We start from the raw sequence: 26,128 nt of genomic DNA on the forward strand, positions 1-26,128 counted from the left end.
TGGTGACTATAATAAAACAAAATTTATTATGATTATTATTATTTTATTTTTTATGTTACTATTATTATTTTATTTTTTTAATTTTTTGTATAAGATTTTTTTATTCATTAAATTTATTAATTACTAATATTTTATTTTATATATATTAATTTATTATTTTTTTACTTCAACTATTTAAATATTAATCAGAACATCTATATTTATCAAATAAAATTTATGAATTAAAACAGCCATAAAATATATTCACTCAATTCATTCTAAATTTTCAATTCATCATTCTATAAGAAATCAATTTTTCTTTAATTGATCTCTTTATTGAATAAAACATTCATACATCATTAAATAAAATCAAGCAATCAAAATAACATAAAATACATTTACTGTATCTATTTTAAATCTTTTATCAATTTCTCTGTAATTAACTATCTATAACTTAACTATTCTAATAATCAAAATAACATGAAATATATTCATTATCTTCATGATTTATTTTAAATCATTCTTTATTAATATTTCATGATTAAATAACCTTTTCTATTCAACTATCCAATTATCAAACAAACAATCTTATATCTTCTCAAGAAACAAAATTCAACAGCCAGAGAACAAACATACCATGCATTCCTTGCAGAAACCAATCACAACCATCCACTACAAGAATTTCTCAGGCATTCTGACCGCAAACACGTACTATGCCTCAAGCATCCTTCGCTCAAAGAGGAATCCGAAAAGCTATGAGAGAAGAAGTTGGTTGGCTTTATCCTCCTGACACAGAAATGCCTGCAACGAGCTCGTGCATCACCGAAATGTAGGCACAAAGATCGCCTGAAGCTAAAACTCGACGTTGAGTTTCTCTCAACGTTCGTCGTCTAAACTTTCTAGCTCATGTGTCACTGACCTATCCCTTCCAGTACGTCGAGCCGTAGTAGTCGAGAACGAAGGGTCGTGGGATAAGATCAGGCCTCACCTGGATCATCGGATGTATCGGTAACATCGGCTGCACTACGTAAATCGGTTGATTCTTCGGTACATGATTCTGCGCTGTGACCCACTGATGAACCATGTTGCGGGTCTTCAATCGACCGTCGCTTGCAATTTCGTCGACATTGTTTGTTCGAAGGCATCCGCATAGTTTAGGGGTTAAGGTTAAGCAAATGTAACCAGAAACTAATAATTCGGCCACACTAGCTACCAGTAATCCAATGCTAGCCAATATACCTGCCCAGGTACCTTCTACTTCTGCTGCGTCTCCATCTTCATTCTTTAACAATTGAGGTTATTTTATTTTTTTTATTTATTTTAATTATTCATAACAAAGAAATTTAATTTTTTGTTTCAAAATATTTTTAATTTTAAAAAATTTGATAATTTGAAATTTGCTACGAGAATAAAAATTTTAATTCCAATTAATATAATTATACAATTAATATTTACAATTGATATTTTGTAATGAATAATACATAAATGAACAAATATTTAATTTGTTCACTTATAATATATATTATTATATAAAACAAAGAGTTTTCGTGAGAAAGTTTCACTTTTTCCGGAAATAGGATAAAGATAAGAAATAATATATAACATTATTTATTTATCTAGAAAGTTATGAATATTTCCAAATATTATTGAATACTTATAAGATATATACTAATAAGATTAAAGATCTCAATTAAAGATTGAAATATATAATTTAAATATTTGAATAATATATGGAAATATTTATCTTGCAGCTTCTAACATTTGATACTCTTTTGTGCTATTATTTTCATCTTCTATTGTTCTTTAATCTACTCATATTTCAACTATCAAGTATATTATAAATAGTAAGATTGACAACTATTTAAATTTATTTTTATAAATGACATTTGATGATTTTCATAAAAATTAGATGATAGAAAAAATATATATTGATAAAAAAATAAATAAAATAAAAATAATTAAAAAATATACATTGTTGCTAAAAAATAATATTATTTCAAAATAATACTATTTTAAAAATCGAATATAAATATAGATATAAGATATTTCTACTACAGAAGACTTTCTCTTACCAAGTTGGACGAAGTATATCCGTCAAAGTCTATTTACTTTGACCTAAGAAAAGTAACATTATTACTTTTACTTGTGTAACTTCATATTATAGGATATTTAAACTATTTATTTTCATATTTTATATATTAATATTATATATTTTTAATTACTGCTTAAATAATTTAATATATTTTTTTATAATATTTTATCTTGAAAACTTTTTTTTTGTTTTTGTTTTAAAAAATTTAGCGAAATAATTTTCTTTTATTAAAAAATTAAAATACAACTATTTTAATCCATTATTATTTTCTTTGACATTCATGAAATATTTGTAAATTCAGATTACTGCATAGCAAAACATTTTGTAATAGATCATTGACCGGAAGAGACGCGTTTCATCGCGTTCAAGATTCAGAGGCAGAGGCAATTTGTGAAATTTCACGATGCCCTGACCGCGTTTTAGCCTTGGCATTGGAAACTTTCTCTGACGGTCAAACGGTTCCAACGGCCCTGTTCTGGTTGGTCTGAGACGCCAAAACCCGTCGATCTCATCGGTGAACGAGAAAATGATCAAGAACGAATTTGGGCCACCAATACCGCTTACTAATTGAGTTTTAAGTAAGTACAGCTCATAATAATATGAACTAAAATAAAAAATTATATATATTATATATATATTTGATCTTGAAATAAAATGAACTTATTTTTTAATTATTTTAGGAAAATAATGAATATGGAATATAGTAAATAATACAAAAATAATATAAAATAAGTAAAATAATATTTCAAATAAAATTTGGTTGCTAATTACTAATTCAAAGATCATACCAGTTCATTTATATGAAAAATTTTTAATAATCCCCATAGATTCTATCTTTTATACATATAAGCATAAATACCCAATGATAGTTCGAGTAATAATTTCCTGATGAAGTCACCGTTAGCTTCTTAGTAGTTTCATGGAATAAGCACGCGCCAATAAAATTTCTCCGGGTATTGAATATACTTATCGCTAATGATTGATCGTAATTGATACTTTCACGTTATAATATATATCTTCATCGATTACTAATGAAATCCGAGAAGTGTAAATTTTTGTTATCATATAGAATGAAGTAAGTTATATAAAAGATTGTGAAAAGTAATAAAATTAAAAATATAATTATTATAATAATTTCATTATGATTATTTATCAGTTTTAAAAATCTCTGAAACAAGAAAAAGAATGATGATAGGAATTTTGTTTTATTATTATTCTGTTAAATTAAATCTTATTTTTCTAAAACTCAATTAATTTATAGATTAATTTTTTAAATTTCTTTTTAGATAAGTACAATATCATAATTGTATACAGCAATGTTCAGAAGAAAAAAGAAATGCATAGAAAAAAAGAGTAACTAGTGAAAGTGCAGACAATACATACCGGAACAGTGAGCAAGGTCACTTCCGGTGTTCTCTGGGAGTCCCTGACAATAGCAGTCAAGGCCGTGATTGCAGCCATATTCGAAAGGGCAAGGGCAATGAGGCTCGCTGCAAGGTGAGCCGTGGAAAAGCTGGAATTCGTTTTGCTTGTTGATGTTGCAAGTGTTGCTACGACACCAAACGCTCCTGCGGCAAGAGCACCCGCACCTGCCCATAATCCTGCACCGGAACCTCCTAATGCAGCGCCATGGACCAATACCAGGATACCAAATACTACAAGTACTACACCTATAATATTAAATTTGTTTTATTTAAAATTTTTAAGATAATTATTATTAAAATATATTTAAATTATAAATTGAAGAATTCATGTAAAAAATAATCTTTAGAGAAGAAATATTTAAAAATCTTTAATTTCTTTTTTTTTTATCATTCTAGGTTTATTATTACAATTATGTTGGAGCAGAATCATGAAGTTAGTGAAACTTACAATTAAAATTGAATAAGGATCATTTTATGAATTTATCAATTGTAGAAATGAAATATAATAAAAAATAAATAATAAGAAAGTATAAATATAAAATATACATGGGATGTACATGAATATGGTAATAATTATGTTCATTTCAATATCACCAGAGAACATGGAATAACAATGAACTACAGCATGGTAATTCTCTACGGTTTGCAAATCTGTAGAAGGAGTTACACAAGTATGACTTTCTAAGTGAAATGTTTTCACTTTTACACCGATTTCTATGCAATTTGAAGAAATGTTTGCTGCTCAGTGGTCAGTCAGTGAAAATTCGTATATATTTTATTTATAGAATTTTAAAACAATCAAGATATCACGCGAAAGTAGAAATCACACTAACAACTCTGTATTCATCTTACTTGTTCATGAATTATATGAATTATAATTTCAGACAAATTTTTTGCTTTCTTAACATTATCTCTTGTAGTTATTAGGATCATTTTAAAAAATTATGGACTATATTCTTTATAATGATGATAATGATAAATTCTAAATATGATAGAATATATTTAAATAAAGAGGTATGTAATATTTACTGTTTGTTACATACGAAATATTTATTATTCATGAACAAAAGTTGTATTTTATATATATGTATTTATATTATGTATTTTATTATCACGATTTTTTAAAATATAAATGTAAATATCTTTTCTGTTTTATTGGAATTAATTAAAATATTTCAAGAAATGTTTTCTTTGAAAATGCGTCATCAAGAACGATAAAGAATGAACTTGTAAGGATAATATACATATTAACATAAATTTAAATAGTAATCGTCGTTAAATATCATACTTAATTAATAGGAATTCGCTATCTAGTTGAAATTGAAATGTCTGGTAAACACGTTTGCCGTGAATCCGTGATATTATTAATTAAATTAATTCTAATGAAACAGGTTTTTGCGGTCATTATTGCGAAGTAATGTCAATTATTTTTTTAAATATCAAATATATCTTTATCTAATATTATTAATTGAAAATAGTTGATATGCAATCAAATTATTCAATATTATTTATAAAAAGAATTAACTATTAAATAATGTATTTCCCAAAATAATTTTGAATTAAATAATTTCAGAAATTTATTTATTTTTTTATTATTTATTTTATACTCTATTCAAAGAATCCTATCATATAAAATATAAAATAGATATTAACGTAAAAAACTTAATAAAAGATTTAATATAAATTCATACAAAATGTATTTTAATAAAAGAAATAAAAAAAAATATAAAATAAAATTTAAAATAAAAGAAAAAATATTTCTTATAAAATAATAAAAATAATAAGAAATATAAAATTACAGAAAATTTCCAAAGATAAACGTACCTAAAAGCAATTGCCCACAAGAAGTGAACATCAGAATAGTTGATTCATCCTTGGACTCCTTGTTCTTCAGTTTCTGTCGATCGTCCGTGCTTGTTACGGTTCGAGGCTGTTGCCGTTGTTGCTTCTCAGAAATAAGGATTTCTTTCGAATGTTTAGACTCGAGGCAACTTTCTGGTTTCGAATCGGATGTGTTCGAGTCCTTCGAGTCCTTCGAGTCCTTTGAATCCTTCGAATTCTTTGAATTATTCGAATCCTGACTTCTAACAGTCGAGTCAAGTGCAATCGCCGCGTTCTCCATGTTTTTTTTTTTCTTTTCTTAAAGGCGTTCTAATACATTACTGTACACACCTGTTCCTTCCTGCTTCTTCACATAGAGCGTTCCAGGTACGTTCAATCATTTATTTTTTTCTCTCATGAATTCTTTTTTTTTTATTTATTAAAGCAATGAATATATTATTCATTAGAGAAGATTTCTTCTCGATCTCGTTCCTTTTTTTTTTATTTAACTCTTTCCTTTTCTTTTTTTATTTATTAAAAAAGAATTTATTATTACTAGAAGATTCCTTTCTTAGCTCATTTTTTCGTTATTTATTCTTGTTCTTTAATCTTTTTTTTTTTTTTTTTTTTATTTTTTTTTTTTTTTTTTTTACCTTCTTTCTATTTTATGTAAAATATTTGTATTTAATTTGAATTTTAAATATATTTGAACGCATACTGTTTTCTTTCTCTTCTGACTTTTACAATTTATTTGTGTTAATTGAACGAATGGATAGATCGTTCTATTAGAGAATTCTTGAATTAATTAGTATAATAAATTTATTTTTAAGTGGATAGAAATATCTATTTTTTTTTCCTCTTTCTTTTTTTTATTAATTCAAAGCAACTTTTCGTAGTTTAGTAAAGGTCAATAGACGCCCAAGTCGTTGATCCGGTTGACACAGTCTGTTGAATCCCAACCATCTGTAAATTAAGCAAGCAACATTGATAATCTATACTCAATAATGACCGAAATTGCGGTAAGAGGAAATCTTTCAGTTTCTATTGAGAGATAATCCCATTGTGATGTAATATTTTATTGAAATATGATTTCAATATGAAACGATACCTGTGAGATAGTATAATCAACTTGAATTGCAATGAAAAAATATATTATGTATATATAAAAACCTCTTAAAGATTTTTCATGCATTATTAATTCATATATTTATAAAATTAATATCTTCCATTAATTTATATCCCTATATTTTAACAAAATAATTTTAAGGAATACGGATTATTATATATACGATATATATGATATAAATAGAGAGAGAGAGAGAGAGAAAAAAATATGTTCATCGTTCAATAATTCAATTTTATTTTTAATTACTTACGTTAGATTATTCATTCCATTCCATTGGTAATCAAAATCTTGATATTATTTATATTTTTTTCGATAATTAATTTAAAGATTTATTTTGAGATAATGAAAATTTTTATTGATTTTCAAATCTAACAATCTAAATTATTAAAAAATTAGTAAAAAATTATTTATTATATTCTTATATATATAATATTCTGTAAATTGTATTTTTGTTTTTATTATACGTTTATAATATATATGTCACGATATATTTAATAGATATATTTTTTACCTTTAATTGCAAAAAATTCCCAATTCCTATTTTTGTTAACAAATTCTTTTATGATATTTCTTAAATGAGCATTTTTGAATATTACGTGTTGTTTTTTGTTCTTTAATTTTATATACTGTTTATATTATATACGGAATCCATTTTGTCGATAAGTTAAACGAAGATTTAAAATTTTTCTAGAATCAACGCCATCTCGCGTTTGGATCATCGAAGCTCCAACTTGTTACTAGCATAGCAGAATGTGCAAGGAGGTATGCGAATTCGTGTGACGTCATAGACAAGGAAAACAATATTGTGTGAAAAGGATAGAGAACATTTTCCGCCACACTACATGGAAAATTCATTAATTACTTGTTTTCTACTCAAAATTTCCGCACTTTTGAATTCACATCTTGAAGCTAGAAGCCTAAAGAAATTTCTCGTATCAATTTTAATGTGAAATTCTCTTTAATTAATTATTTATTAGTGATTAACTTCCTATAGTCTCTAATTCATCAAGACGCCATATTGAAAATTCATTATTATTCATTAATTATTCATTTTCTAATAAAAATTTCTACACTTTTAAGTTTGCAACTTAAAGCTAGAACTTTAAACAAGTTTCTCTTATTAATTTTGATGTAAAATTCCTTTTAGTTAATTATTTATTAATGATTATTACGATGAATATTTCAGATGCAAATCTCTATTCCGTAATCAAGTAATAAACAATTATATTATTTATTTAAACATGAGCAAAATTATAAATAAAATTTATATGTGAAAATAGAGAGAAAAGCAACGTCTTAAATGCATATAATTATATTTAGAAATAAATCCTATATTAATAAAAAATTAATGAAAAATCTATTGCGTATCAATGATGTCAATTTTATATGACACATTAATCATTAATAAATAATTAATGAAAACGAAAATCATAATAAAATTGATATGAGAAACTTGTATATGGTTCTAACTTTAAGATGCAAGCTTAAAAGTGCAGAAATTTTGAGTAAAAAATTAATAATTAATAAATTTTCCATGTAGCGTCAAAATGGCCGGACATATTTTCTGTCCTTATCTAATATATTGTTTTCCTTGTCTGTGACGTCACACGAATTCGCATACCTCCTTGCATATGCTGCTATGCTAGTAACAAGTTGGAGCTTCAGTGATCCAAACGCTAGATGGCACTGATCTTCAAAAATTTTCGAATTAATTTATAAGAAAAATACTCCGTTAAAAGTTTGTAAGATCAAAGAAAAGAATGCAGTAGATTAATTATAAATTATTTAAACGAGAATATATGATAGTGTAAAGAAAAATAATAAAGAAATAATATTCTTGGAAGAATATATGTATTCGAAGAGTATTTTATACGTGTTTATACATGTAAGTAAATATATACAACACATATATAGTATATTTTTTTAGGTTATAAATATTCGATTAGCTAATAGATTTTGATTATAAATAAATCATTTTATAATAACTAGTCATTTATTTTTATTTAAGAATCAGATTTCAAATTAAGAAAATATCAATATATTAAAAATGAATGTAATGAGATGGAATTAATTTATAATTTATTTATTGAATATATAAACAAAACAAAGAAAAAATTAAAAAAATTATTTTAGATCTTATCTTTAGAAAACAATTTCGAAGGTATGTTTAATGTAATCTTGTTATTAAATTAATTAGTTTATCTGAAAACATGAAAGAAAATAAGTTTATAAAATAGATAAAAAATTATTCTTCTCTGTCTGCTATTCAGACGATAAACATTTTGCAGATATCATTTGTAATATAGCATGTAATATAACATTATGTACAAAGCTAAAGCAATAAGAGATAACGGTCTATGATCTTTTATATCCCTGTTAAATTGTGTGTAATATTCAGGTAAAATTTATCGTTAATAAATCTGTATAATGTATTCTTTGGTCAACCCAAAATTATGCAGTTTTTATACTTTCAGATGTTCTTAGTTTAATGAATCATAATGAATTGTACAGGACTGGAAAAAAAAGAAAAAAATAAAAAAATGATTTTTATGACATTTTATTTCGAAAACGCGATAGAATACATCCATAGTATTTATAAATATACTTGATTATTGTATCTTAAATGGAAATGGAAATGGAAAAAAAGAAGATTTAGAATCCTCAGTAGAAAAAACTATAATATTTTATTTATATTTTAATATATTTGATATATTTTATATATATATTTAAACAAAAAATTTTACTACTAAAATTCTCAATTTCATTTCTCAGGAAAATATAATCTGAAAAGAAATGATAAACGAAATTCTTCCTAAAATTTAAAGAAAAAATTTTTAGGAATATAATTAGAATTTTGAATTATTTTGGTTAATTTTGTTATTTTATATTAAAAATGTATATAAAGAAGTGGCATGCAAAATTTTACCACAATTTTATTATAGAAAAATTTTTTTATATAAATTTTAATATATTTACCTATGAAATATTTATTTTTTATTATATTTATCTCTTGCAGTTGCCATTTCTTATGATATAGAATATTTTTTTTGCAATTTTTTTAATTCTGCAAATATTTACATTTATATATTTATCTGTTATTATTTTTTGAAATACTAAATGTTTTTTTACAATTTTATAATTTTGTATTTAAAGAATTCAGCAATATACAAAGTGAATCATATATATAATTTTATCATTTAGAATATCTTATTTTTTTTTAATATTAAATAATGTTTCAGGTAAAAGTTGAATGATTTCAAGGAAAGTATATTCTGGACAAGAAAAATACGATGTCTGTAAATCAAGTACAGTTAAGATGAACAATCCAGAAAAATTCTGTGGTTCACGATGTGCAGCGACCTTGAAGTAACTAGTATGTAAGTTTGTCCTTCTTCCGTGGTTAAACAGGAAACATTTTAAAGAAAGAAACTGATCTTTCGATTTTACTTCATGAATCCAATTTAATTTAGCAATTAAATTGAGTGAAATTAGTCAATTATTATAAAAAAAAAAAATCATAAAAACTTTATGTTTTAATAATATTTAAAACAAAAAACAAAATATAATTTCTAAAATAGAATTTATAAATTTCATAACTCATTTATTTTTTCTTGTTAAATTTCACTTGTATTCAATAATAAATAGACTGTAAAATGTTTATGTAAATTAAATTTCTTATGAATATAATAAAAAAAATGAAATTTAAATAGAGATTTTTATTTTTAATTGAAACAATTTAAAATTACAAGAAGAGATTACTTTTTCATATAATATACTTTATTTTTATAATTTTATATATTTAATTTTAAAATAATGAACAAATTACATATATAAATATTATTTTTTGAAATTATTAGAAAAAATGAAAGTTTTTAAAATTGTATTATTATTAAATATCATTAACAAATATTTTATTTTAAGAATCTAATATATTTTGTATATTGCACGCTTTTTAATTTTTTGTAAATACATAAATATTCTCACGAACTAATAAGAAATATGAGATATGATTCATCAAACAATTCTCCTTTACAGCCAATCTAATTTTACTATTTAATGAAAAAACTTTAATATTTTTCATCTATATGACTCACAACTTCTCAAATCTTTCTACATACAATTAGTTGTCCAATTAATTATCTTTAATACTTACTTCCATACATGAATTTTTTTATAAAAATTCTAAAAAAATATCATAAATATTTTATGTGATATTGTTTCACGACACAATTCAGAATTCATTTATTGAAAAAATTAATAATAAATTTTTTGAAGAAAATAAATTTTTCTTCAAAATAGGTATTCAAATGAAATTTTTATCTTCTTTTTTATTTGCTATGTTCCTTTATCTTAAATAATAATATTATTTAAATAATAAATTAAATAATATTATTTAAATAATAATAGTTAATATATATTTGAAAGTTGAAATAAATATATATATTTTTGATCTAAAGATGAATTCCTTATACGCAATTATTATTATCTTTTACTTGTTTCTATTTCACTCGTTATCTTCCATTTTTTTACTAAAATATTTAATAAAAAATCATTTATTTTATTTTACATTTATTTGCAAACAATTTTATTTCAAATAAATTTACCTTTTATTGCAAATAATTATTTCTTTTTATTATTTGTTATTTTTATTTCAGATAAAAGCTACTCAAATCTACCACTGGATGAATATTTCACGGTAGACGAAACCGCGATTGGTGTGTACGGTAAATTTCTGACCGGAAAAGAATCCTCAGCGCTTGTACGCGCGCGCGCGCGCATCATGCCGAGGAATCACAATGAATTGCGAGCAAACACGCATAGAAAACTGTCGATGGTGTCTGTTAAATGTTACAATTGTTATCAGAGGAATATATGAATCAGTCAAAGAAATAATAATTTTTCACCTGTATTAAGCGATATTTCTACTGGACGACATACAAGAACTTTCACACATAAATGTGCAGCTTTACAGTTACGTTGTTAACTATACACGCTTGTTTTGCTATATGGCGGCTAGCTGCTTGAAGGTAAGCACGATTTACCATGGATTGAGTCGTTCGCATTAATTTGAATGCGAAATCCACACGTAATTGCAGTATAATTGTTTGTTTGAAATGCGTTGAAATATTTGAGAAGATTGGAATCAAAGTTCTGAGAAAATGGATTTTTCATGTAGAAATGGAATTCTTGTATAATTGGACAGAAGATTGCAAATGTTGTTATTATTTTACGATTTTTGTTATAATTGATGTAAATTGTGTTAAATGCTGAAATATTGAAAAGATTGAAATCGAAGTAAAATTAGAAATTTTATATAATTATGCAGAAATTGTAAAAATGCAAAAATGTGTTGAAATATTTGAAAAAATTAGAATCAAATTTTTTAAAAATGGAATTTAAAATAGAATTGAAAGTTTAGAATGATTATGTAGAAGATTGCAAATGTTGATAATATAAAATATGAAAATATATCTGAATAGAAAATAATATATTATTAAATATCAATTGATTAGTAATAAATATCGGAAACTGATTTCATTACTTTTCTAAAACTTTCATATAAATAAGGAAGATACAATTATATATCCATGTTTCAATAGGAAATAAATATGATTATAAAAGAAACTTCCTTATAAAAAAAGTTTTATGTGAAAATTTTCATTAAAAAGATATTACAATAATAATTTTTATTATGATCATATTCATATAATTCTCTCAACAAATTGTAAAGGAAAGAAATTGGGTCTATGATTTATTAGGATTTTTTTATCATATAGAATGATTAACATACAAATATAAATTTCTTTTAAAATAATTCACACATTTAATTACAAGACAGATCCATCCAAGTCATCTCTTCATCCAAATAATTACTTTTCAAATATTTTCTCACATAATCTCATTATTAACTCAAAGAAAAATTATTTATACACAATTAGAAATCCTTTTTGGAATAATTTCTATCAACCTTTCACCAAATTACCGTAAGAAAAAAAGATTGCTCAACAGCCGAAGTCTAACTATATTCAACGTATCTCACTTAATTCCATTATCGAACTAGAACAAATTCATGCAGATACACATCTTTCTCAGAATAACTCATATAAACCTTTCACCAAATTACAAGAAAAATTGTACCAGAACCAAACTGAATAATCTTTAAAGATTTTTTATCGAAGATCCGTCAGTGAAATCTTTTCTTTTATACACGATAAAAGTTTTTATTAAAAAACTTAAAAAACTTTCTTCGATCGATAAACTTAAATATCTCACGCGATCTTGTTTTTTTTAAATAAAAAATTCAATAATTATTCATGATTTGTATCATTCTTTGATGATTTAGAAAACATGATAATTTTTGTGAAATAACACAAAAAATATTTTTAATTTAATTAAAATATTTTTAAATAATATTTTAGAATTAAAATGTTATATAATTTAAAACTTTTGCTGAAAAAAAATTTTTCAATTATGATAATGTTCTATTTTCTAAATCAGAATTTTTCTATATCAGAATTATTAATCTATAATTCTAATATTATATATATAACTAATTGTTTCTGATAAAAATTAATATTAAATTTCTCAATAATCAATCTTCTAAAAAGAATATTTCATTCTCTATAATGAATCTCATAAAAAATGTTCCCAGATGAAACATTCTTCAACCATAAAATCTTTCAGAATAATAACTTTCTAATAACATTTCTTTGTATTATTTGAACAACCTTCTAAAACCAATATTTAATCTTATAAAGTCATTTTCAAATTCAACAATGTTTTCAGATGAAATATCTCTCAGCTATAGCAGTATATCATTTGAACTATCTGATATTAATATCTTCTTATATATTCAATAAATATTTTTAATAAAAAATTCTCTTGCATATTATAGATAATATTATAGATAATATTTATATTTAATTGTATAACACAGATCTATAATATATACTTAAATAGTAGAACATATTATAAAAATATTTACATATATTTAATTATATTTCTGTCCAAATATTAATCAATATTAATTTTGTTACAGATACTAGCACATGCTTATTAATCCAAGAAATAACATCTTTCCCAAAGTACAAAAGCGAAAATCTGGATCTGTATCCTGCGGTTTCATTAATGTCGTGAACTTATTAGGTCGCAGCCCTGCTGAGTCTTAGAATGCTCGCAAAATAAACATACCAGGTCGTAGTTTATCACGTTCTCTCCTTTGATCATCACATCATGATCAGCCGCACAATGTCGCTGCACACATTTCACTAATGGAAACGTCACACGTCGCACTTTTACGGTTGTACACCTGGTCCAGAGCGCGGCCAGATAACACGGTAAGACACTTTTGCGAAAAGCAAAGACACGGAAATTCACGATCACTTTATTGCACGACCGGCTACTCGTACATCCGATCGGTGACTGGAGTGTTGGACTCGCACGGTACTGCTACTCTCCTCAAGCCTTTCTCCGTCTCTCTTTCTTCCTTTGCATCGTGGAACACTGATGACCGCCCCTCTACTTTTCTGTCCCTCTCCAAGGATTATTATTCCTTTTGCCAAAGGAACACCCCGAAAATTGCTCAACGACCGATCAGCGATCCCATAGGTGCTAGGTAAATCGCGGATAACGCACGCCTTGGTTGTACCGTGGGAATCGAAGGTTTCTGCATGTGGAGTTTGGTTCTTGAAAATAATGAAACATCAAGTGTGAAACGGGAGTGAAACTTTTTTTTTGAAAGATTGAATTCGTATTAAAGAATTTTAAGGAGTTTATAGGAAAGAGAGGTAAGACTGGTAGAGGAAATTTGTGACTGTAATAATAATGATTAATGTAATATCTATATAACTATTTGAATATTAGAAATATTCTTAGATCAAAATTTTCAACATAGAAATTGATTTTTAAAAGCTTTGAGTTTGGAAAGAGATAATAGAATTGATATAGCTGAATGAGGTAAGTTTTTAGAGATATTAGATATATCATTAAATCAAAATTTTCCTTTTATTGGTGTGATTAAATTTATTTTCAAGAATTTTTGGAAGAATTGAAAAGAATTAAGAAGAAACTAATATGTACAACTAGTGAAAGAGATTTAAGGTAAGTTTTTATATTTAGAATGATTTTTGATTTAGATTTTAGATTTAGAATGATTTTGATATTTGTCTTTTGAAGAAAAATTGAATTTATTTTTTTGGAAAATCTTATGGATATTGCAGATTTAAAAAAGTTAAAAAAAGATTCCTTCTAATCTCTAAATATTATTTAAATTTAATTAAAATTGTTGAAAATTTTCATCATTTTAACTAAAATTCCATTTTTTTAAACTAAATATATATATACTATAAAATCAAGAGAAAATCGGTTGATTAAACAAGTACTTATAATATATGTTGTTTGAAATATTAAAAATTGTTAATTTTAAAATAAACAAAAGAATTAATTTACTTATAGTAAATTTTTAATTGCGGTAATAAATTTGATAAAATACAAATAATAGAGAAACCAAATGGTTTTGTCAATGTACATTATGTTTAAATGTGTTAATATAAGAGCTTAACATAGCTTTTGCGTAATGATGATCTAAACATCGAAGGAGGCAAAGTTGCGTGTACGTGATAGGAATGGTAAAAAGTATGAAAAGATCCGAGTTGTGGTCAGATCGAAAGGAGGATTCCTGCTTCTCTTCGCATTTCTCTCGAGGTCGCTTTAGAAAGGCCGGAGAAACGTCTGGAAGGCCGTGTACGAACACGCGGTCTCGCATCGCTATCGCTGACGTACCGTTCCACGAGGATTTTCCAGAGGTACCAGTGCACATCGGTTTCGTTCGCTTAATTTTTCTGTATATTTACCTCGAATCCATCATTAGTGAATATTTAGTTCCAATCCAAATCGTTATACAATAAAAATTGAACAAAATTGCTCGAAAATCGGGATCTAAATACTTATAGTGGTATTAAAAATTAATTAGATATAAAAATTTTTACAAATATATGAAAATTTAAAATGAATACACAATAATTTTTAGATGGATTATTTTAGAGATGAATTGTGCACAATCCAATGAAAATTATGAAAATGAAAATTAAAAAAAAAATATTAGAAAGTTGTCGTAAATATAAAATATACAATGCTGATTATAATCTTTAATATTTATTGAATATCTATTGTAATAGATCATACGTTACCTCTATATTGTAATAAATAAATATTGAAAATTTTGATCATGCAATTTTATGTACAAATAATTGCAAATAAAGTAGTAATCATGAAAACCACTTTGCAATTCTCTCGAAAATCGCGACACACAGCATAGATACTAATTCGTTAGAAAATGATTTATGCACACATTATAAGGGAACGAGCGAAAGTTCCGCACGTTTGACTGTCCACTTTTTGCAAATTCATCTTAGCTAGATACAGAGGAAAGTTAGAAAACAGTGGTCGTGGGAAATCATGTGTAGATTAACGTATAGAAATCGCAATAGAACTGTATGTCGTTGCTTTGTGCATTCGCCAGAGAAACAATCTGCCCGGATGCAATAACCTGACCTTTTGCATCGGCATTGCGTTCCTTTTAGAGGTTATGTGGCACAACTTAGTGTTTGCCTCCACGTGTTCTACTTAAATTACTTGATATTTTATAACGAAGATTTGTAATCGAGAAAAAATTACTTTTTGTATCATTTATATTTTTATGAAAACTAATTCTTTTTGTAAATTTTTTTTTACATTAATCGAAATTTATTATCATACAGGATAGGCCGTGTATAATAAACCGTAATGCGATTTGGCTCATAAATTATTCATTATATGAATAAATATTTCATAAAAAAAGTTACATGGTATAGAAGGGAACACGAATAATGTGATGTTATTAATTTTTTATTACTTTCTAGAAAAAATAACAAAAATTGACAAGAATAATTTTTAATCTGTCGTTTTATCGAAATGTGAATTTTGTGTGAGACGAGAGTTTTGTTAGACCAAGATCAACTATGAAATAACGATTGTTTCTAAGAAAATAAAAAAAAAAATATTTATGCAAATTGATACAAGCGGATATATGCAAGATACTATGCAAGAAGAAGCGCGGGTTAATACGATTCGTCGCGGAAGTTGTAAAAGATCGGTGGAATTTCTCATTTTTTCGCCATGAAAAGTCAAAGAAACCGCGAAGCGCGTAACGAAAACCACGACCCAGTAATTATGTACGCTTGCAAAATTTTAATTTACATAACGACTGGCGTACGAAACATGATGAAGTAATTACACTTGTTCAAGACAAAAGAGAATCTCAGTGGAAGTTTCGTCATCGGTCTTCGTTCGTCAATTGGACTTTCGATAATTTTATGGGAATATCTTTCTATTTTCATTAATTAAAATAGATTTCTTTCTTTTAGCATTTCTTTATTTTTTTAAAATTTTAAGTTTCACGTATTCTTTAATTTTTAGTTAAATAATAAAGATAGATAGAGCAGATCAAGTTTCATACGTAGGTGTTATCTTCGATAGAAATTAAATATTCTTTTGTTTCATTTTTTATAGATTGTATATAATAAAGTAATGAAACTTTTACATGGATCAATTAAAAAAGCGATTAAAGTTGATTAATTTAATAGTTTTTTGAAAATCATTCATTATTAAAATTAAAAATCTCGTAGAAAGTAAAATTGATCAATTTGCCTTACTTTCTATTGTACTTTATTATTTAATGATAAAAATCATTATTATCGTAAATTTATCATATATCTATCGATACTTAATACCAATTATTTTTTCCAGTAAAACGCGTTCTCCCGTTTGCATATACCGTAAAAATTCGAAAATGGAAGGGAAATCGTGAGATATATTTGTTGATCGGAACGAAATCGATCTCTGATTATAGATAGATATTATATTCTAGCAAATGCAATGGACCGACACAGGTACACTTTAAAAGTAAATTGGTCTTTGATTCGCTTTTACTTTCATTCTAGCGTGGATTAAACAGCTATTTTTCATCTTAGGATCGAAATTGTCCACTTCCTCTTTGGATGCTTCCGGATGAATCTACGGTCCAATGAAACGAAACGTTGAAACATTGTCGTTTGAATCATATTCATTTTTTTTTTTTTTTTCCCTATAGAAAGCAAAGTTTAAGATTTAATAGGGATTTAAAAGATTTAAGTATTTTTAAAGTTTGGATTGCGATATTCTTTAATGTTAAACATTTTTATGGGAATTCTGAGAGATACTATAAAATTATTTCATATCTTAAATGTTAATATGCGTAACGCAATTATTCAAATTTATTGACTATGAAGAGTTGAAAGTATATATTTTCCATTGGCCTAACGCCAAAATATTCAAAAATTTTAAGAAGAGAAAGATAATTATTATTATTATTATTTTTTACAATCTTTTTGAAATCTTCTTCTTTACGTTACTACTTCTACTTAATCACATTATGAATCTTAAACTTTTATATCTCAATTTTATTTAAATAAATGAAAAGGTATGTAGAAAAATTTTAGAAATTTTCAAACAATTAAAAAAAATATATTTATTAGGTTATATACAATAGAAATTAATAAAAAATTATCGAATCGGATACATATTTATATAAAACTATCCTAATATAATCCTTTAATACATAAAAGTCTTTTTTTAAAATTATTTTTTTTTAAATATATTCGTATCATAAATATAATTAATATAATTAAAAAAATATATATATATTTTCTATCTTTTACAATTAATTTATTGTTTTATAATTTCGCAATCGCGTAATTAAAATTTTTTTTCCGAATAAAATTTACAAGGGAAATAGCACTGTCGCAAGAAAAGGCAAAGAATGCGATCCCATGTTGCATCGTGCAGGATCTTACGCGATATCTTTACCCGTGTACGCAAAAACAAATTCAGTTAACAGCTATTTCCAATAATTGAAATCTAAAAGAATTCAGTCACACATTCGATCTTCCTGCAGCTGTACTTTATGGAAATTATTTTTTACCTTTGCTTGCACAACACTCGTTTAAATCGATCTGTCATTTTCCTTAACGATGAATAAGCTTCTAAACAAGATCGATCAACTTCTAATCGAATTTTCTAAAACGTAGAAAGTGTATCTTTAACATCTCGCATCCTTATTATATTTAATAATCTCGTATAGCAGAGTAATATAATAATACAATTAATCATACTATAACACGAAATAACGATGTTCGAATCTCTATGTTACGTATAAAGTTTTACGATATAGAAATTGATCTGATATTTATATCGAATATAAATATGTACAAGTCATCTAAAGAAAAAGAATATAAATGATTAACGGTCTTAATCCAGAAGATGTACATACAAACTCAATTAATAATAAACAAAATCAACTTACGAATTTCTAATTTAACCTCAAATTGCAATTACACAATTTACAATCCTTCGTTTAGAAATTTATCATGACGTTATGATTATCCGTCAAGAATTATTTTGTTATTATCTCATTCGGTCGAAACGTGTGCACGATCGAAATAAAAAGAAACACCGTTGACCGGAAAATCCAGTTTCTATGATGTTTCCTTTCCTTTTTTTATCCGCGAATCGCGATAACACGTGATAAAATGCAACACCAGTGGAGCGGAAAGAGGAAACCAGGGTAGCCATGTCCCGACACAGTAAACGATCTATTTTTATATATATCCATTAGATCCATGAAATATCTGTCTATAAGATCGAATGAGAAAAATTAATTGATTGTAATCCGATCGTTTTATTCCTCCTTTTAGGGAAGTATTCTAGCAAGAAAGGAAATCATTACTTTGAAATTCTCTCATTATTTATATTTATTACACGTTTCAAAGCATTACCAGCTTTTATTTCGATTCAATTTAGAATGTACAAATATCCTGTTGGCTTAGTTTCGTATTGAACGTATTGAAATAAAGCGCTTAATGTTTTCGAATCCTAACCTATAAGATTATAATAAACGTAATTTATGATAGATTTTCCTAATCTTTTTTTGAATCCTACTATATACATATTGTATATAGTACTATATACATATTGTATAGTAGTCATTCAAATTTTAAGAAAAGAAAAAATAAAACTATTTCTAATTTGAATTTCTTTAATAAATTTTATATTATATTTTTGATTATCGGTGATGATATATTTAATCGCCTGTAATTTGGAACGAATGTTCTTACAAACAAATTATTTTTTATGGAAATTTTATGAAAAATTTTCGTGTAAATCGCATATTTAAATTATTTTGTTAAAATTACAATTTTATTATTTCTAAGAAATCATAATTTTCAATAAAACAATGTTTTATAATTTTAGTATCACATTGTATTTTAAATTCAATTTATTTCCGACTTCTTGGACTCTAATTTTACTTTTAAATTCGCTAAATTATTCAACAAAGCGTATTCCACTTAATAAAAGGCAGCCAATCCAATATAATGCATCGCGCGAACGTCTTAATAATTGCATTTTACAAAGTTCATGCGTCGTTTAATTGTATTCATTCGAGAAAATAATTATATTTCACAGTTATACTTCATTGATCAAATTTCGCCAAAATACCCGGCGAAAAAAGGCTTGTTCGCATCATTTTGATTGAAGCAGTTGAATGGAAAATTTCATTGCATCAATTTTATTGGCGACGGTACAATGATATTAGAAGGGCGAATATAAATTCTCTTTACAAAAGAACAGATCGATTACCGAGTATAATCAATAGGCACGTCACGATCGTCGACAATTTCTTTTCAACAATTCATTTATTTAACGATAGGCAGAGGTGAAAGTATATAAAGAACACGTGACAAACGGGGAGAGAGTCATGAATTCTTATTGGGAAAAGTTAATGACCGCTCCTCCACCTGATACCACCGACTTTCGTTGCACGGATTCTGCCCGTTGATCTTTTTTGATTTTCAATCGAGAGGTTCATCGACCGACTACAAGTGAGCCATTCACTTGTCAATACCCGTGACAGCGTTCATTTCTCGCGTGAGCTATTATCGATCCTGAATTTTAAAAGTTGTTCGAAAGTGGCTCGTGTATGTAATTTCCTGTGAAACTGATTGTTAAATCAATCATCACGAGGAAGTAATCCATAAAAATTCTCAACTATGATCGTACCTTGTCCTTCCACCTTACACATCTTTAATTTTCACTTCTGTTCGAGTTGTATTCTATACGACTGAAATAAAACGATAAAATATAGTAACCAACTTCAGTGTAATTAATAATATGAATTTTATAATTTAGATATATACTTAAATATCGAAGCTGCATCGCATCCAGTGAAATTAAACGATGGAGGAGTATCAGGATCACATGTATTACTAAGAGGATTAAATATTAAATGTTGCAGACGGTGTAGAAGCAGGTGCCTGAAAATAGGAATCAATTTATTAGATTAATTGAATTAGAGTTAAGCAGTTAATAAATTGAGATAATTACGTCGAAGTAATTATAATTATTCTTCTCACAAGAATTAAAAAATTCTGACGATATTTAGATGCTGCAAAAGATTAAATATATGTTTGAAGGAATTTCAAGATGAAAAAGATAACGACGAAGATTGTGCAATTTTATTTATTTTACTTTATTCATTAATTCTAACGAGTTAAATGCCGTTTCTTTCTCAAATAATTTTGATTATACCCCTACTCTACGCTCCACATATGAAATGTAAGCTCATCGCGAATGCAATTACTTGCAAATGAGGATCGCCTGTTTCAGAATCGTGCAAACAGGATAACAACGAATCGATGTTCACTTTTTCTCGGGTCATCGATTTATCTCGATTTACCTTGTTAACAGGATACAATCGTTCTGCAATACAAAACCGTTATAAAGCATATCATTTGATTTTAATAAATAATTATTATTCTCTTTTCACCAATTGCATTTCTGGAAATGGAATATTAAATCGATATAATTTTACTGTTTAATAAGGTAATAATATTTGCACGCAACATATATATATCCTGCATATTTAATAAAATATTTAATCCTAAAAGCACAATTAGTTTTTCATTTTATTTTGGAGTTATTATAATTATTATAATTTAACATTTTCTTCTCGACATTTTTTAAGACTAATATCTCGACTCTTATTCTGACTATCTTGATTCATATTGTATTATTGATGAAACTCAATTTCATCTTTGTCAATGTTTTTAAAAAATATTACAAATGCCAAAATAAAAATTTATTGGATTGACATTTATGCATATATTATCGATAAATAATATTCGCAATGTTCGAATCGAAAGTTTTCCTCTTAGCATTCTCCAGGAAATAGGTGTTTAAGCGAATCAACGTGAGAAAGAATGTCTCGCGAACGATTTAAGTTTCGAAATATGCGCAAAGTATCGCTCAGCGTGTAAAATGAGAAATATGCGCAAACATTTTTGCAAACGAGTTAACAAGGTTACGTTGAACAGGGGAAAGTTTTTCCATCGAGAGGACTTGTTCATAGATGCAAACGCGAATTATTCGATGAATTATTCTATACCGGATGTTAATAATTATTTTTTTTTACCCAGAATTATTTTCAATAATTTTTTCGTAAGTTGATAAATTATGATCCGAATTTAAAATTTTTCATGGAAAAAAAAAAAGAAAATTTTTACTTTTGATTTACCTCTGATCCACTAATTTAAAAACCATTTAAGAACCATTTATTGGTAAATTTATTGTTTGAAATTATTTTTGATATTTGATATTTATTTGATTTGATATTTTTGATATTAAAAAATAATATACATTATTATAATTCAAAGTATTAGTTTTCTCGATTTACATCATATTTATATTCCGAAAGAATAATAGCTTCATCTTCAGATTTCGAAATATTTCCTCTTTACTTTCATTCCTTTCAACATTTAAGACACGATCCCATTTTAATTAATGTGCGATAGGTTTCACCGTTGGATTTACTTTCGGCGCCGCAAATTAATTTGTTGGTCGGTTTAATGGCGGAACCGATCCTCGTTGCGAAAACTAACTTCCATCCGGATATTTTTGCTAACGCGATCACGTCCGCGGTTGCGATTTGTCGGCCGAGGAATGCGTTAATTGCTCTGGTGTAGAAAGTCACGGTTAATCGGGGACGTCTGTGATAAATTGTTGAAAATAAAATAAAATCGTAACCTCTTGAAAATATCATGATTTAGAACTTGGAAATTAAATCGGATCTAATTTTATTTTTACGTGTGTATATATGATGTACTTCGTTATTTTTCCTTATCAAATTTATATTAACTCGGATCATATCTAATTAACTTAACTTATATATTTCATTTATCAGAAAATAATTAATGAAATAGACTCAATTGCAATTATTTGGTTTTTAAAAATTTAAATTGATCCATCTCATTTTTGAGTGATTCAATTACTATTTAGAAAATTAAAGTCTCTGAATATCCTTAAGATTCAATAAAAAATCTCCAATATTTTTTTTTTGATTCTTCAGACTTATTTCTCAACTTTAATTATTTGGAAAATTTATAAATATTTCTAAGAAAAGGATTTCTTCTCAAAAGATTTTTATCATTTGATTTCTTCATAATTCATAACTTTCAGAAATAAATCCTATTAAAATTTGAGATCCGAGAAAAATTTCCAATAAAATTTTATATTCTTCATTTTCATATTTTTGCAGCTTTTCTATCCTGTTTCGACCACAATTTGTCAGAAACTAATCACTAATTAGAAAATTGGAATTCCCAGAATCTCTAAGAACGAAGATCTCCAGCAAACAATCTGAAACTTGGCAAACCACTAGTAGGTGAAAACATTTCCTAACTCGTTACACATCTCGTGGTTCCAGGGAAAACAGTTTCATCCAAGCTTGAACGCTCCACCTCCCACAACGCTGCAACCCCAAGTGGTTAACTCCCCATCGAGCAATCTCACGAACGATTTGATCCGCTTGCCAAGCAGATTTCGAGATCAACTTTCGATCGTGACGTTTATTCAGGAGATCTCATGATAAAATCCATTGTGATAACATTAACAGATTGCCGAATGTCATCGTGATGATCATTTTCGAAGGGTTTTTGGGTGGCTGTCCACTAACGACAAGCAAATAATTTCGAATAGCCTTCAGAGTAAGTAATGTTTCTCTTGAAGCTGCTTGTAGAATGGAAGACCATTAAATTTTTATGTGGAAAAAGATTCTGTTGGACCGAATCAAAAGTTGAGTAATATTAACTAACTTTTATTGATATTGCAGGATTATACTTATATTTGATATACATGATTATGAAGTTGTATCAAGTGGATAAACAGTCAGGATTATTACTTGAAAGTATTAAAAAGGTTTTCCTCCACTAACAACTAGTGGATCTTGCATCACAATAATGCTTATATAACACTATTATTGAGAAAACTTTGACTAATGAAAAGGTAAGATAGAAATAAGTAAGCTGAGGATATATAAACTAAAATTTATATAAATATTATTAAAGAAACTTTCTTATTCTTCAAATATGAAAATTGTATAAATACATAAACATCTGAGTCTGAACCTCAATGACTCTTTTCCAAAAATAAAAATAAAAATAGTGAAAGGAAGGTATTTTAATGGAATTAATGACATCTAGAATGATTTCTTTTTCAGGGATATGCAAGACTGTCATACACGTAACATTGAGAGAGTATTTTGAATCTGAAACGAGAATGCGACAATCAGCAATGGAGTAATCTTAGCACAAAAAGTTCACCAACTTTATCGTCGTATCTCATACACGGAATGCGAAAACACGATGCAAGATAGAAGAGAGGTTTTGTCCTGTTGAAAATGTTTCCTTGATCGAGGCACGAGCCGACGTGCACGACCTCTCTTCATCTCTCTCCTCGTCCATGTTGAACCAACACGACCAGATCGCCTTGGCCGAGCAGGAAAACAGTCTGATCTCATCTTGTAAATATGAACGTTACTTCTCTCGTTGCCTCTCTCGAGGAACAAGCGCCAAATGGCGGAGATTTTATGGAAATGGCACAAATGGTTCTTCCATACGGGAAGAAACAACGATTTAGAATCCCATCGATTTCCATTATACTCGATTCTGTATAGTCGATCGTTCGAGAGAGTCGAGAGACGAACGGAAGTATTAGAGGCGGAAGTTCGAAGCCTTGGAGAAATAGAGGTTGTAACCAGAGGGATCAAAATATTGTACGTTGGTTGATGAAGGTTTTACAGCCTGTAATGCGAGATCGTGAATGCAGTATCCTTAGTGAAAAATGTTTCTTTCTTTTTTAAAATTGGATTGAATCGTGTATATAGAATTTTATTTCTGGCATATATAAAATTATAAAATTTTATTATTTTTATAATAAAATGAATATATTGATAAATATCTAGTTAGAAATTAAGGCAGTGAGAAAAAATTAGATAGGTGAATTCTTTGTAAAATTATATCAATTCTCTGTAAGAATAATAATGGAAGAAGAAAATTTATAATTTTTATAAAGGTAATAGTATGTTTACTAAATGAAAAAAAAAATTATTTTAAACGATGAATACAAATCAATTAAATTTTCAGATAAATTTTTATTAATTTTCATTATAATTTGTTATTTAAAATTTCTATGTAAGAAAAGATATATTTATGCGTTGCATAAAATGTTATTATTTGATATATACTTTGTCATTACATGAAATATCTTTTGCTAAAGAAAATATACAATAAAGCACTGTAAAAGAGTATATAGCAATTGAAATGCTGTGCAGAGATGTTTCTAAGATTTCACCGAGAAATTATTTGGTCGTTGACCCAATAGAAGTGAAATAGAAATAAGTGTGTGTCATTGAACCTCTGTGCAAGAATTATGTCATGTCTTCTCTAGCGAGAAATAAATTATTACCAATAAATATATAAATATTCACACTTTTTAATTTTTTTGAGAGAAACGAAAAATTTATAAGAAAATTAATCAAAAGTCACATAAAAGTTTACCTTCAAGTAAATTAAAATAATAAAACTATAAATACACGTGTTTCTTTTTTTCTTTTAAGGTTCGAATTATCATATTATTCATTTCTATTCATTAGATACCCATATCTTTTATTTTATATCTCCGTTCATTATTTTGTAATTAGTTTGCAACAGCATCTTTAATTATATTTTTTATATTAATTTATTAGTAAGTAAATTAGCTATTAAATTATTGACATGATCTGAAATTTTTTGTAATATAATGAATCCATCGCCGAAGCATGGATACTTTTATAAATAAAAAAAAAAAAAAATAAAAAAGTAATTTACATTTAGAAGCTTAGAAAATTAGCAATTATAAAGATCATAGTCAAGTGAGGCCTTGAAAATTTCATTCTAACTAACAATAGAAAGTTATTAGCAATCCTAGAATATGACTCAAACATCTCAGAAATTCAAAAGAACAATCTGTATGTATTTCATTTATTATCACCATTTTTATGTAAATTCATATCTATTATTTATATGCATCATTTTATGTATGTAACTAAAGAAATGGGATCTAAAATAAAATTTATTTCACTTTCCATTATTCTATAATACCTACTTTATATATGTATATTCTATAGATGGTGATGCAACTAAGAAATTATTTAAACGTTCAAATTTGCAAATTGACATTTCAAGCACGAAGGATTAAATCGAACAAAAAGAGGAGAAAAAAAAAAAAAAAAAAAAAAAA

General features: G+C 26.4%; 3 protein-coding genes and 3 long non-coding RNA genes across 6 annotated transcripts in view; 1 reads left to right on the top strand and 5 right to left on the bottom strand.

Moving 5' to 3' along the window:
* The window catches only part of LOC102681417, a 6,614-nt gene extending 868 nt beyond the window's left edge, over positions 1-5,746 (bottom strand). The window contains exons 1-3 of the mRNA XM_006613549.2: positions 5,320-5,746; positions 3,455-3,741; positions 929-1,261 (exon numbers count right to left, since the gene is read on the bottom strand). Coding sequence (XP_006613612.2) covers positions 929-1,261; positions 3,455-3,741; positions 5,320-5,617 — 918 coding nt within the window. The 5' untranslated portion in view covers positions 5,618-5,746. The remainder of the gene's footprint in view (positions 1-928; positions 1,262-3,454; positions 3,742-5,319) is intronic.
* Positions 1,095-4,497, top strand: LOC116185301. Its single transcript, XR_004150118.1, has 4 exons — positions 1,095-1,275; positions 2,403-2,649; positions 3,358-3,732; positions 3,892-4,497. It is a non-coding gene; the product is annotated as an uncharacterized LOC116185301 (long non-coding RNA).
* On the bottom strand, positions 2,270-3,220 carry LOC102681326. The gene is made up of 2 exons (XM_031509469.1): positions 2,860-3,220; positions 2,270-2,675 (listed from the first exon to the last, which is right to left on the bottom strand). Exons 1-2 carry the CDS (start codon positions 2,865-2,867, stop codon positions 2,369-2,371), a joined length of 315 nt encoding a protein of 104 aa, XP_031365329.1. The 5' UTR covers positions 2,868-3,220; the 3' UTR covers positions 2,270-2,368.
* A 12,402-nt stretch (positions 5,747-18,148) lies between the features above and the next one.
* LOC116185307 lies at positions 18,149-19,481 on the bottom strand. The gene is made up of 2 exons (XR_004150127.1): positions 18,441-19,481; positions 18,149-18,376 (listed from the first exon to the last, which is right to left on the bottom strand). It is a non-coding gene; the product is annotated as an uncharacterized LOC116185307 (long non-coding RNA).
* Positions 19,482-20,072: 591 nt separating this feature from the next.
* LOC116185309 lies at positions 20,073-20,630 on the bottom strand. The gene is made up of 2 exons (XR_004150129.1): positions 20,576-20,630; positions 20,073-20,505 (listed from the first exon to the last, which is right to left on the bottom strand). It is a non-coding gene; the product is annotated as an uncharacterized LOC116185309 (long non-coding RNA).
* A 70-nt stretch (positions 20,631-20,700) lies between these two features.
* Positions 20,701-26,128, bottom strand: part of LOC102670980 (cytosolic endo-beta-N-acetylglucosaminidase) — a 12,001-nt gene continuing 6,573 nt past the window's right edge. Inside the window, exon 9 of the mRNA XM_031509460.1 lies at positions 20,701-20,829. Coding sequence (XP_031365320.1) covers positions 20,798-20,829 — 32 coding nt within the window. The 3' untranslated portion in view covers positions 20,701-20,797. The remainder of the gene's footprint in view (positions 20,830-26,128) is intronic.

Source organism: Apis dorsata, unplaced genomic scaffold (assembly GCF_000469605.1).
Source record: "Apis dorsata unplaced genomic scaffold, Apis dorsata 1.3 scaffold_156, whole genome shotgun sequence".
NCBI classification, from domain to species: Eukaryota; Metazoa; Arthropoda; class Insecta; order Hymenoptera; family Apidae; genus Apis; species Apis dorsata.